General features: G+C 43.2%; 1 protein-coding gene across 1 annotated transcript; it reads left to right on the top strand.

The window, feature by feature from the left end:
- The first annotated feature begins 11377 nt into the window (after positions 1-11377).
- Positions 11378-12727, top strand: LOC111795130 (aspartic proteinase CDR1-like). The gene is made up of 2 exons (XM_087122725.1): positions 11378-11956; positions 12104-12727. Exons 1-2 carry the CDS (start codon positions 11378-11380, stop codon positions 12701-12703), a joined length of 1179 nt encoding a protein of 392 aa, XP_086978851.1. The 3' UTR covers positions 12704-12727.
- The last annotated feature ends 1702 nt before the right edge of the window (positions 12728-14429 follow it).

Genomic DNA, 14429 nt, shown 5'->3' with positions numbered 1-14429 from the left:
CACGCTGTTCTATAACTATTATTACTTTTCTCGTAACACTTTTGATGTGAGGTTTAGTTTGTTTTATTCATAAAATTTGGAAAGCGTTTATTAATATATGCACGACTATATTCTACTTTAGTCAATATTCCTTTGATTTCTTTTTAGTAATTTTTAGTAACAAATTTTAAGGTAAAATTAGACATTAATTATTAATTATTTTTATTTAAGTTGTGAAATAATATAATTAAATTTACTATAATTCAAGAGACCTTTTACGATTTCCAAAATTTAGGCACAATGATGGAAATCGACGCCGGAGATCTCAGAAAGGAGATTAGGGTTTTGAGGTTGGAGGAGAAGATCTGATAAAAAATCGACGCCGGAGATATGAGAATCCTCAACCTAAACCTTCAATAGTCCGAGGCAAGGTGCTTTCACGAATCGCACCTTCCTATTTCGTCGAAAACGTCTAAGAACTTACGATTAGTCCGCGAATGTCTAGATCGAGATGTTTATCGAGATTTTGGTGTGCCAGTGACGTTTTTGAGTGATTCTTGGACTTTTACCCTCAGGAGTGTGATCTTCGTAAGTTTTGGAGTGAAGGCGGTCGAGGTTTCCGTTCGAATCGAAGTTCCAAGAAAACACGATTTTCGGTAAGAACTCGTATTTTTCGTCAAATTCGAACTCGAATAATAAGACGCGTGATTACCAAAACAATATAAGAAGAATATATGGTACAAATAGAATATGAGATCTACAATATTCGTGAAGTGATTCGGATTATGGATTGGAAGATATAAAAATCGAAAGAAAATGGATCGAGAACGCTAAAAATTTACGTTTCTCGAAAATTTGGAAAAAACGCAGCAGGAGAGAGAAGAACGCCGCCAAGCGTTGGCCGGCGTACGGAGGAGCGCGGTAGAATCGATGTTGGACACGTGGTGCATTCCAGCATGTGAGGCGTGCCCCGCACGCGTCAGGCAAGCGGATTGGGGTTGGCCCGAGTCCGAATCGACGCTTTGCACGCGACCCGAGAACGCACGAACCGAACCGACTCTCCAAGCCGGGTGCTGCCCCGCGTCTGCGCGGGAAGTCGCGCGTAGGAAGCTCTCCAGGGCTCGTGTAGCGCGTGAGTACTTGCTTTCCTTCCGTTAGGCCTCCGTTTTATTGTTCTTCGTCTCGATTTTGATACCGACCCTATTATTATGTGAATTAGGACCTGTCAAGGAAATTCTAGAATTTTTGGAATCCTTTCCGCCAAGAAACTCGAGCTTGGAAAGGCACGCGTCAACCAAGTAAGTAACCATTTGGATTCCCACGAGCAGTACTTGTAGGAACCGCTTGGAATGAGCATGCAAGCTACCATACCGATAAACTTAGCTAGCCGAACCTAGCATATGAGTATGGAAACCATGGAAATGAACTAATTAAGAAAATCGATGGAATCTAGTTCGATTATGTATCTGTTTCAATTGAGATTGTGATAATGTGTGTATGTATGAGGAGGAAGGGAAACTTGTGAAAGCTGCGCTCCGGGTGAAGGTGGATGTTATCTTCCCTTTGAGCATGTTTGTTAATATTACATGTATTGTTGCATGTTAGCTGTAGTGCATCATTGCTTGTGTTATCTTTCTTGTTGAATAGGAGGAAACTACGAGCCTAGACTAGGGCGCTTGAGTGTAGTGCATCATTGCTTGTGTTATCTTTCTTGTTAAATAGGAGGAAACTACGAGCCTAGACTAAGGCGCTTGAGTCTATCTAGGCTAGACAGAACCCTAAATTGGGATACCTCCTATAAGACCATGCATTTAGATCCGCAAAACGATTACCAGCGGATCTAGAACCCAGAATTCCAAACCACGACAGGTTTGTGAGGCCTTGCACGAGAATCCTATGATGGTGTTACTATAAACACGTGCGGAAGCAATTTGGATCTTTGGCACTCTAAGTACATCAATTATAGTAAATTAGCTAGCATGTTCAAAAGCATTAAAACTCGATGAGTTTGAATACTAACCTTTCGTAGTTCAAATTCCTTTTTCCTCACGAACCGATTTCGAACCACCACTAGTGTCTTCTACAGCCTTAGAACGGGATTGTGGAATCCGGTGAGTGACTAAACTTGATAGGAATTTAATATATCTAAAGAGAGAGTTTTGAGAGATTTTCTCAAAGTTTTTCCGGAAGAATTTCCATGTAACTTGATCACTCTATTCACAGAGTTATTTGCACGTTCTTGCAAATTTGAGATTACCAAAATTTGACCCTCAAAATTCCACTCAAATTTGTGAGATGATGTGGCAAACATGCAAGTTTGGTTAAACCATTTATTGACGCTCAACGTTCCACGAACTCAAACATGGATTTTTCCATGAAGCGAAGTCAACGTTTTAGCTTTCTTTATTTTAATTCAACAATTAATTTAAATAATTAATTTCAAATCAAAATAATATTAAACGATTAATTAAACAATTTAATTAATATTTAACATTAAATCAAATGTCAATCCCAATCAATTCCGGCACGCATTGATTATGAATCCCTATTCATAATTAAAATATTTAAATCTTATTTAAATATCTCCAATTCTCTCTTTTCGTTTAATTCATAGTTAAAACAAAATGCGGTTCGTATATATTTAGCATATATTCCCTAATTTGAATTCGAACACTTCGAACTCACTCGTCACACTGTTCTAAGGTTTAGTCTGATATGAGCTAGCAGGGGGGGACCTAATGGACCTACAGATCATGGGCTCCAACGATCCGAGATTAACTGGCTAAACTCGTTAACCTTGTTAACCAACATTCGTTAACTACTAGGACACTCCACTATAGCCTAGTAGTTGCACTCCCCTCACTATAGTTATATTTCTGTCCATTTGATATAACCATGATTAGTAAGTCGATCATTCACAGGTTGTTCGTAACTAGAGCTGGGTCAATTTACCGTTTTACCCCTAAAGTTACTTCTTGTTCCTAAAGTCCCACTGATCCTCTAATGAACAATTGGTTTGTGGTCCAACCACCAAACCGAATCCCTCTCGAGCCCATGAGAGGGTGGGGCCTCTTGTTCAAGACCTGGAATCAGTACTTAAGGGAACAACCTCTCTACTATCCCTAAAAGCGGGTAGGAGTGAATACCATCTTACACCCTCTGTCCCCAGCTATTCACCCAGTCTTACCCCTGAAATGGGAGGCTTATTGAGTCGGCGACTCGGGCCACTCTCACCCATGCAAATCTAAGGATAATTTCGAATAGATAGGAGTCATAGTTAGCTCAGGATTAAGATCGAGTTACCTAGGTCATCGAATGAAAAAATAAGTCTCAACAGTAAACGACATTATAAAGCGAGAGTGGTTTCCTTCATGTTCCGATCTTATGCAATACTCATTGCATAGGACGCCCCCACTCACATGTTTCCACATGTACAATTTAGTGATCACATTGTTTATATCATATACAAAAGTGGGCCGCATCCATAGTGTCCCCAGAATACGGTACTCAGCCTTATCCCCGTACTATACATCATTTTGACTATATCCTTGAACTTGATCCACTCTTATGTCTCTACATATAGTTCAAGTAATCATACCATAGCCAGAGTGTTCTTAGTTTATTGGATTTAGATTAATGATCGTAAAATTCACTTTATTCAATAACAATCTTTACTGAATAAACATCAATGATAACTTTATTGAAAACCGAATATGTTTTTGTTTACAAACGGTGAGTTTTAGGACATAAAACCCAACAAACTCCCACTTGGACTAAAACTCTAGTGGGGTTTTACAATGTTGAGTAGAGAGAAAGACATAAATACAATGAACTAGGGCATCACATACCCATGCATTTTCACCCACTTGCCCTAGGTTACATAACACGTAGTCCTAGACTCACTAGGTGCCCTTCAAGCACTTTAGCCGCGAGGGGCTTTGTAAATGGATCAGCAATGTTGTGCTCTGAAGCTATCCGTGTGACGACCTCTTCTCCTCGTTGCGCAATCTCTCTTATGAGGTGATATTTGCGCTCAATATGTTTTCCTCGCTTATGGCTTCTTGGTTCTTTAGAATTTGCAACTGCTCCACTGTTATCACAATAAAGAGGGATAGACAGATGCATATTTGGAACCACTTTCAAATCAGTTAAGAACTTCCTAAGCCATACTGATTCTTTCGCTGCTTCACAACCAGCAACATACTCAGCCTCCATGGCGGAATCAACAATGCAACCTTGCTTTATTATGCTTCTCCGTATTATTGCTCCTCCGTTCAGAGTGAAAACAGATCCCGATGTCGATTTCCTCGAATCTATATCGGTCGAAAATCTGAGTCAGTGTACCCTGTAGGGATCAGATCCCTTAGCACCGTACATTAGCATATAGTCCCTCGTTCTCCTAAGATACTTGAGGATATTTTTAACGGCAGTCCAATGAGCATGTCCCGGACTGGACTGATATCTGTTGACAATTCCCGCGGCATAGCATATGTCTGGTTTGGTACACAACATGGCATACATCAGACTACCGACTGCTGATGCATAGGGAACATGTCTCATATCCTCAACTTCTTGAGGTGTCTTAGGACTTTTTTCCTTCGACAAATGAACTCCATGCCTGAAAGGTGATAATCCTGTCTTGGAGTCCTGCTTCTTATAACGAACCAACATTTTGTCGATGTAGGATGCCTGAGACAATGCTAGTGTTTTGTTCTTGCGATTCCGAACAATTTGGATTCCAAGAACAAACTTAGCCTCTCCCAAATCTTTCATTTGGAATTGTGTCGCTAGCCAATGCTTAATGTCAGTCAGAAATCCCACATCATGCCCAATGAGTAGGATATCGTCAACGTACAACACTAGGAAAACTACTGTAGAGTTGACTATCTTCTCGTAAACACAAGGTTCGTCAACATTTTGTTTAAAGCCATAACATTTGATCGCAGTATCAAACCTTGTATTCCAAGATCGAGATGCTTGCTTCAACCCATAAATGGATCTTTTAAGCTTGCAAACCTTTTGCTCGTGATCCTGTTCAATGAACCCCTGTGGTTGAGCCATATAGATACTCTCCTCAAGATTTCCGTTTAGAAAGGTTGTCTTGACATCCATTTGCCAAATTTCATAATCATAAAATGTGGCAATGGACAAGAGTATTCTAATCGATTTAAGCATAGCAATAGGAGAGAAGGTTTCTTCATAGTCCACCCCCTCTCTTTGGGTATAACCCTTTGCTACAAGTCGAGCTTTAAAGGTCTGTACCTTACCGGCTTGGTCTCGTTTCCTCTTGTAGGTCCATTTGCAACCAATAGGTTTTACCCCATCTTGTTGATCTACAAGTTCCCAGACTGAATTGAAGTACATTGACTCCATTTCAAGATTCATGGCTTTGATCCACTGATCTCTATCTTCATCATTCATTGCCTGTTTGTAGGTTAATGGATCCTCAACGCCATCATCAGGTATGATGACCTGTGTTTCTGCCAAACCCAAGTAACGATCGGGTTGAGTTATAACCCTCCCACTACGTCGAGGCATTCTCAACTCTTGAGAAGGATGCGATTGACCAGAAGTGCCAGGTCCATCAACAACTCTTGTTGAAGGGCCAGCCTGATCAACAACTCTTTTTGTCTTATAAGTAGCTTCTTTAGAAATCTCACTCGAAACTAGTTTTCTGCGAGGTTGATGATTTCTTACGTGGTCTTCCTCTAAGAATGTAGCGTTTGTTGACACAAACACTCTGTTTTCTTGAGGGTCATAAAACAGACCACCTTTCGTCTCTTTGAGGTATCCTACGAATAGGCATAATTTCGAACGACGTTCTAATTTCTTGGGGTTTTGCACCAACACGTGTGCTGGCTGTCACAACCTTACTATGAAGAGAGTAGGTTGTGACCCTCACGCCATGACAAGCAAAGGGGTGTCCCTCAAGAGACGCCCATCCGGCCATATGCGGGCCAACGTAGAAGAATGCCATGATGCGATCGAGGAGGACGATGCATCATCCAACACACCACCACGCAAAGTGGGTATTGAAGACATGTTGAGACACAAGCATAACAGAGACATCAGCATAGACATGAAGGACAAGATAGGCTTGTCGAAGGGCCGGGTAGGGCCCCGGGCCTTAACCTCAAAAGTCGAGGTTTCGGAAGGAATTTGGTCATGCGGTTCGGGAGTTAAGTCCGTCCATATGAAATATGAATGCTCGCCAAGTTTGGTGTCAATCGGACATTGGACGGACAATGCACGACACCGTATGACACCTCACGAAAATCATGTCTACTCCTGGTAGAATGAAAATGGCTCAAAATGTACTATAGGGGGTACCATGGTGTTAGCTCTCCACCACCCCTGGGCCCTGTGGCCTAAGTGAGCTACCCTGTGGCACATACGTGTGTCACAGTGTGGGCGAGCGTGCCGAGACGAGTGTCTCGGGCGACTTCCTTTGAAATGGGTTTTTGAAGGACAGTACCGGACAGCACGGGTGTGCCGGTATTGCGCCCTAGCCCGCGTGTTGGAGGTTGCTACATGCACCCGCTATCCGGTACGGTATCCGGAAATGACTCGGCATGGGCACGGGAGGGCCTATACCTCGATAGAACCCGGATGGATGGATGTTCGGGAAGCCCCGATGAGATGAACGACACGCGGGCCCATTCTCGATGGCACGACTGAACGAGTTATGATGGACGACGACACCCCGAGACTTGGGATGGCGTCAAGACATATGGACCCCGTCGATGGGGATCGAGATGGCAAGATGAGATGCGACGTTGTATTGAGAGACCTTGGCCCGAGTAGAGGCAAGGTCGAGCCGAATGAGTTGGCCTAGCGTAGAGGCAAGTCGGATGTGTCGCAGACGATTGAACATACACGCGCAGGCGGCGTGTGTGGTTGAACAAGCTTGGATTCCGCACAAGCGATGTTCGATCGGCGAAGACAAACCTCGCCTAAGACCCGACGAAGCCACAAAGCCGGGGCGAAAAATATATATGGGGCTTAATTCCCCTTAAGGCTAGTCGTGAGCGTGTATCGGTCACGACGCCGCACGGTCAAGAATGTAGGACCGTGACAATTGGTATCAGAGCCACACTTTGTGCGTCTAGTCGGGCAAGACAGTCAAGAGAAATGAACCCAAGAGTTGATCGAAGACCTTGCAAGGGTGTCAAGAGTGCCGAAGTGGGCAGGACAGTTGCCGGTCAGAATTATAATCAGTTGGGGGTTGAAGCCAAGACTATCCGAAATTCATTAGTGTCGTGTGTCAACACCTCAATATGGGTAGATCTACCCGTCAAACAAGACCAAGCTCACCTGACAAGAGCTTGCTATTCCGAAGTAAGACAAGATAGCTGACACAGAAAGCACCATGACGATGCCTTCCAAAGAACCATTCACATTAGAGGAATAGTGTCGGTGGTTGCAAGCAGAGAAGCCGAGAGTCAAGAAAAGACAAGCGTCGGCCGAGTGCAAAAGCCGTATACAATGTAAGTCCTTATGGGGGGACGACCTTGCTGCAAAGAGACAGCTAAGTTCGAGCGGGGGAGAGCAACATCAATAAGTCTCTCACCCCGTAAAGGTGCTCGGACATACGAGCACACGTGTATTCCTTGAGTCACCACCTTGTGCCTAGGGTGGATGACTCCACCAACCGATGTCAAAACCAGTATCCGCTCGAGAAGTGAGCAACAAGCTGGAAGTTCACGCACAACAGTAGTCACACGATGTGACAAAATACAAAGAGTTGGCCGAAAGTTAGCGCCAACAACTGAAGAGACTGTCAAAGAGTTGACTTTGCTCAATAGGAGAAGTGGTCGCAACCAAAGAGCGTTGCGATCGGGCTTGCGAGCCCCACCCCAAGGGGTGAATTAATTCACAGGAGAAGTAGTCGCGACCAAAGAGTGTTGCGGCTGGGCTTGCGAGCCCCACCCTGAGGGGTGCACTAAGTTCAAAGTTGAAGTGGTCGCGACCAAAGAGTGTCGCGGTTGGGCTTGCGAGCCTCACCCGCGAGGGGTGCACTAGTTTATGTGATCCGAAGAGGATACACACACTGGGGCCAAGTTGGCCAAAATAGGGCAAAAGTGCCCTTGAAGTCCACACTTGTCTGGTGAGTGTCTGCAAAGAGAGTCAGCCTCACCCACAACTATGGCAAATGCTGAAGAGTCACGTCTACGTTGCGAGTCTCGGTGGCAGAGTCCAAGATGGGCGAACAACAGAAATAGGTCCGAATGGGGATAGCCGTAGATAAAGGAACAAGCCTAAGTGAGGACAAGTTCACCCAACAACTGACCAAGTCAAGGGTCAGAACGTGGTGCCACCTGACGAAAGAGAAGTCAGAAGCATCCACTCGAACTTGTCCCAAGTTGGCATAAGACGTCAGCAAGGAGAGCATTATGACAAAAGATCGTCAGGTGCTCAACAATAGAAGATTTTTCTGAAGCACAACCAAATCCAGCGAGTCAAGTCGCCAACAGACAAAGAGTCGGATCGTCATCGGGACGATGCCGAGATTGAGTGTGGGAGAATTTCACAATAGGTGGGCGAACGCGCCCGAGAAAGTCATCGAGGACGATGACTAGATTAAGTAGGGGAGAATGTCACAATCTGCAATATGATTGTGACCCGAGTAAGTCATCGAGGACGATGACTAAGTTAAGTGGGGGAGAATGTCACAACCTTACTATGAAGAGAGTAGGTTGTGACCCTCACGCCATGACAAGCAAAGGGGTGTCCCTCAAGAGACGCCCATCCGGCCATATGCGGGCCAACGTAGAAGAATGCCATGATGCGATCGAGGAGGACGATGCATCATCCAACACACCACCACGCAAAGTGGGTATTGAAGACATGTTGAGACACAAGCATAACAGAGACATCAGCATAGACATGAAGGACAAGATAGGCTTGTCGAAGGGCCGGGTAGGGCCCCGGGCCTTAACCTCAAAAGTCGAGGTTTCAGAAGGAATTTGGTCATGCGGTTCGGGAGTTAAGTCCGTCCATATGAAATATGAATGCTCGCCAAGTTTGGTGTCAATCGGACATTGGACGGACAATGCACGACACCGTATGACACCTCACGAAAATCATGTCTACTCCTGGTAGAATGAAAATGGCTCAAAATGTACTATAGGGGGTACCATGGTGTTAGCTCTCCACCACCCCTGGGCCCTGTGGCCTAAGTGAGCTACCCTATGGCACATACGTGTGTCACAGTGTGGGCGAGCGTGCCGAGACGAGTGTCTCGGGCGACTTCCTTTGAAATGGGTTTTTGAAGGACAGTACCGGACGGCACGGGTGTGCCGGTATTGCGCCCTAGCCCGCGTGTTGGAGGTTGCTACATGCACCCGCTATCCGGTACGGTATCCATAAATGACTCGGCATGGGCACGGGAGGGCCTATACCTCGATAGAACTCGGATGGATGGATGTTTGGGAAGCCCCGATGAGATGAACGACACGCGGGCCCATTCTCGATGGCACGACTGAACGAGTTATGATGGACGACGACACCCCGAGACTTGGGATGGCGTCAAGACATATGGACTCCGTCGATGGGGATCGAGATGGCAAGATGAGATGCGACGTTGTATTGAGAGACCATGGCCCGAGTAGAGGCAAGGTCGAGCCGAATGAGTTGGCCTAGCGTAGAGGCAAGTCGGATGTGTCGCAGACGATTGAACATACACGCGCAGGCGGCGTGTGTGGTTGAACAAGCTTGGATTCCGCACAAGCGATGTTCGATCGACGAAGACAAACCTCGCCTAAGACCCGACGAAGCCACAAAGCCGGGGCGAAAAATATATATGGGGCTTAATTCCCCTTAAGGCTAGTCGTGAGCGTGTATCGGTCACGACGCCGCACGGTCAAGAATGTTGGACTGTGACACTGGCCATCCCCAAATCCTGAAGTGACGTAAACTACCTTTACGCCCTCTCCATAACTCATAAGGTGTTTCTGAGATACTCTTAGAAGGAACCATGTTCAAAATGCATGCAGCAGTCTCCACTGCATATCCCCAAAACGAATCAGGTAATTGAGCGAAACTCATCATAGACCGAACCATGTCTAACAGAGTTCTATTTCTCCTTTCTGATACACCGTTCTGTTGACGCATGCCAGGGGCTGGGAGTTGAGACGTTATTCCATGTTCTATCATATAGTCCTGGAATCTTAAGTCCATATACTCTCCACCTCGATCTGATCGAAGTGTTTTAATAGTTTTCCCTCATCGATTCTCAACCTCAGTCTTATACTCTCTGAACATTTCAAGAGCTTCGGACTTGTGATGCATTAGGTAAATATAGTCATACCTTGAATAATCATCGATAAAATTGATGAAATATTCATACCGTTCTTTTTCTCGTTTTAAATTTTATCCGATTTTTATCTTCTATTTTATTTTCTTTTTAATTTCGTCTTTTTAGTCACGATTCGGCTTTTCGAAGCCTCGAAAATTGGGTCATGACAATAACATAATTATGAATATTCAAAATTGATATTCTTATAAATATTCAAAATCGATTTTTATGAAATGTAAAGTTAAATAATAATTGGTTATATGAATGATTAACTTCAAATGATTTTAACAATTTTGAAGTTACCCTTGTGTTCTAAAACGTGGTTTGATATGAGTTTTTGTTTAAAAATTAAAAATATAGCATTCATTATTATTTATCACAATTTTAAAACTTTTCCCAACCTTACTAACTTTGACTATTAACATACTCATATTCTGTTCTTTTAGTTTAGGTTTTTTTTGGACCCGTTATTAAACTATTTTCCTTTCTAGAATTAAAGTTATAATTAACAATAACAAACCTTCATTAATTAATTAATTAATTATGATAAATTCAAAAGTTTATATAGTTTTATTTAATTCCTTTATTCCAAGATAATTATTAAAATAGAATTCTGAATAACATTATTTAGATCTAAATTTGATTTATAGTTAATCAAATAATTATAAATTGTTAATTAATCATCAAGCAATACATTGAATTTATTTAATTAGTTAAATTAAATAAATGATTCTATTTTTAATAATCGAAATACTATGTTTTTTTTTTCAAGTTAATTTGAAAAGTTTACATAGTTTTATTTAATTCAAAGATAATTATTAAAATAGAATAAGAAATATACTCCTATTTAAATATTTTTGTTTTCCTTATTTAGATTAAAACTAAATTTATTAAAGGCTTGGAAATATGAAAATTTAATACGATCTGAGTAAATAGAAACAACTAAAGTAACATTCTATTTTTATATTAAAAAAAAACAAGCGAGGGTTACCAAAAACACGGCCGTCCTTTCCTAGTTCTACGTAATAATTTCAATTTCCACGTCATTATCTCTCTCACGCGTATAAATAAAACAAAGAAATCTAAAATCTATGCAATCCCATGGCGCCTACCATATTTCTCCTTCTCGCACTACTTTCCATCGCCGGCAAAGGCGGTGGTCTCAAGCTGGAACTCATCCAACGCCGACTCTCACCCGGCAACGTTTCACCGATGGCAGCCAAGTCACAAATTTGGCCGGAAACCAGCGAATTTATGGTGAAAATCGCCGTCGGAACGCCGCCGACGGAGGTGCATGCAATCCTCGACACTGGCAGCGATTTATTTTGGGCTCAGTGTCGTCCATGTGCGAAATGTTACCGGCAAACGAATCCGATTTACGACCCTTCGAAATCGTCAACCTTTCGAACCCTTTCTTGCAAGTCGCCGCAGTGCCATTTGAGGGGGTCCGGTGCGGCGTGCTCCGACACCGACACGTGTAAGTACGGCTATGGGTATGGAAGCGGATCTACGCAGGGAGAATTGGCGACTGAAAAAATGGCTGTAACTTCGAGGTCTGGAGCGACGACGCCGTTTTCGGGGGTGGTGTTTGGTTGCGGACATAATAATAGTGGAACGTTTAATGCCAATGAAATGGGATTGATCGGATTTGGAAGAGGAGCGATTTCCTTCGTTTCTCAGGTGTATATATATTATCACTTTCAATTATTATTAATATTTTTAAAAACATTATTCGCATTAAATAGTGAAACCAACGGTTAATTATATTCTTATTCAAACAACTATAAAGTTCAAAACCTTATAGTTAATGTAAATTCATATTCACAGATAGGTCCATCGGTCGGCGGCAGAAAGTTCTCCCTTTGTCTGATGCCATACAACACCGACCCGAGAATCTCAAGTAGCCTCTCTATCGGGTCGGGTTCTGAAGTTAAAGGACCCGGAGTCATCACAGCCCAACTCGTTCGAACAGCCGACCAGACATCTTACTCTCTCACCCTCACGGGAATCTCCGTCGGAAAAACCCTCGTTCCGTACAGTACGTCGGGACCTCCGGCCAAGGGGAATGCGGTTCTCGATACCGGCACGCCGCCGACTCTCCTCCCCAAAGAATTGTACGGACGATTGGCTGCCGAAGTTCGGCGGCATATCCCGTCGAAGCCCATTGACGATGATACTCTTTGCTACAAAGATAATTTGGGGGATTTGGTGATGACTCTACACTTCGACGGCGGCGTGGATCTGCGATTGAGTACGGTTCAGACTTTCAATAAGATGCCGGATGGGTCCTTTTGCTTCACCGCGATGGGCGTTGACGACAAGGACGCACTCATCGGGAACAGTATGATGGCGAATTTTTTGGTTGGGTATGATATTGACAATATGACGGTGTCGTTTAAGCCCACCGATTGCACAAAAATTGGTTGAGATTTTTTGGGCCTATGAAAACAACACGCTGTTTTATAACTATTATTACTTTTCTCGTAACACTTTTGATGTGAGGTTTAGTTTGTTTTATTCATAAAATTTGGAAAGCGTTTATTAATATATGCACGACTATATTCTACTTTAGTCAATATTCCTTTGATTTCTTTTTAGTAATTTTCAGTAACAAATTTTAAGGTAAAATTAGACATTAATTATTAATTATTTTTATTTAAGTTGTGAAATAATATAATTAAATTTACTATAATTCAAGAGACCTTTTACGATTTCCAAAATTTAGGCACAATGATGGAAATCGACGCTGGAGATCTGAGAAAGGAGATTAGGGTTTTGAGGTTGGAGGAGAAGATCTGATAAAAAATCGACGCCGGAGATATGAGAATCCTCAACCTAAACCTTCAATAGTCCGAGGCAAGGTGCTTTCACGAATCGCACCTTCCTATTTCGTCGAAAACGTCTAAGAACTTACGATTAGTCTGCGAATGTCTAGATCGAGATGTTTATCGAGATTTTGGTGTGCCAGTGACGTTTTTGAGTGATTCTTGGACTTTTACCCTCAGGAGTGTGATCTTCGTAAGTTTTGGAGTGAAGGCGGTCGAGATTTCCGTTCGAATCGAAGTTCCAAGAAAACACGATTTTCGGTAAGAACTCGTATTTTTCGTCAAATTCGAACTCGAATAATAAGACGCGTGATTACCAAAACAATATAAGAAGAATATATGGTACAAATAGAATATGAGATCTACAATATTCGTGAAGTGATTCGGATTATGGATTGGAAGATATAAAAATCGAAAGAAAATGGATCGAGAACGCTAAAAATTCACGTTTCTCGAAAATTTGGAAAAAACGCAGCAGGAGAGAGAAGAACGCCGCCAAGCGTCGGCCGGCGTACGGAGGAGCGCAGCAGAATCGATGTTGGACACGTGGTGCATTCCGGCATGTGAGGCGTGCCCCGCACGCGTCAGGCAAGCGGATTGGGGTTGGCCCGAGTCCGAACCGACGCTTCGCACGCGACCCGAGAACGCACGAACCAAACTGACTCTCCAAGCCGGGTGCTGCCCCGCGACTGCGCGTGAAGTCGCGCGTAGGAAGCTCTCCAGGGCTCGTGTAGCGCGTGAGTACTTGTTTTCCTTCCGTTTGGCCTCCGTTTTATTGTTCTTCGTCTCGATTTTGATACCGACCCTATTATTATGTGAATTAGGACCTGTCAAGGAAATTCTAGAATTTTTGGAATCCTTTCCGCCAAGAAACTCGAGCTTGGAAAGGCACGCGTCAACCAAGTAAGTAACCATTTGGATTCCCACGAGCAGTACTTGTAGGAACCGCTTGGAATGAGCATGCAAACTACCATACCGATAAACTTAGCTAGCCGAACCTAGCATATGAGTATGGAAACCATGGAAATGAACTAATTAAGAAAATCGATGGAATCTAGTTCGATTATGTATCTGTTTCAATTGAGATTGTGATAATGTGTGTATGTATGAGGAGGAAGGGAAACTTGTGAAAGCTGCGCTCCGGGTGAAGGTGGATGTTATCTTCCCTTTGAGCATGTTTGTTAATATTACATGTATTGTTGCATGTTAGCTGTAGTGCATCATTGCTTGTGTTATCTTTCTTGTTGAATAGGAGGAAACTACGAGCCTAGACTAGGGCGCTTGAGTGTAGTGCATCATTGCTTGTGTTATCTTTCTTGTTGAATAGG

The sequence above is a fragment of the Cucurbita pepo genome, chromosome 1 (assembly GCF_057944985.1).
Source record: "Cucurbita pepo subsp. pepo isolate OVF chromosome 1, ASM5794498v1, whole genome shotgun sequence".
Classification (NCBI taxonomy): Eukaryota; Viridiplantae; Streptophyta; class Magnoliopsida; order Cucurbitales; family Cucurbitaceae; genus Cucurbita; species Cucurbita pepo.
This window is presented reverse-complemented; position numbering and strand designations above follow the sequence as displayed.

Coding starts and splice junctions, on each gene's coding strand:
- LOC111795130 (XM_087122725.1), top strand. CDS start 11,378: ATGGCGCCTACCATATTTCTCCTTCTCGCACTACTTTCCATCGCCGGC. Junction 11,957..12,103: donor CGATTTCCTTCGTTTCTCAG/GTGTATATATAT, acceptor TCATATTCACAG/ATAGGTCCATCGGTCGGCGG.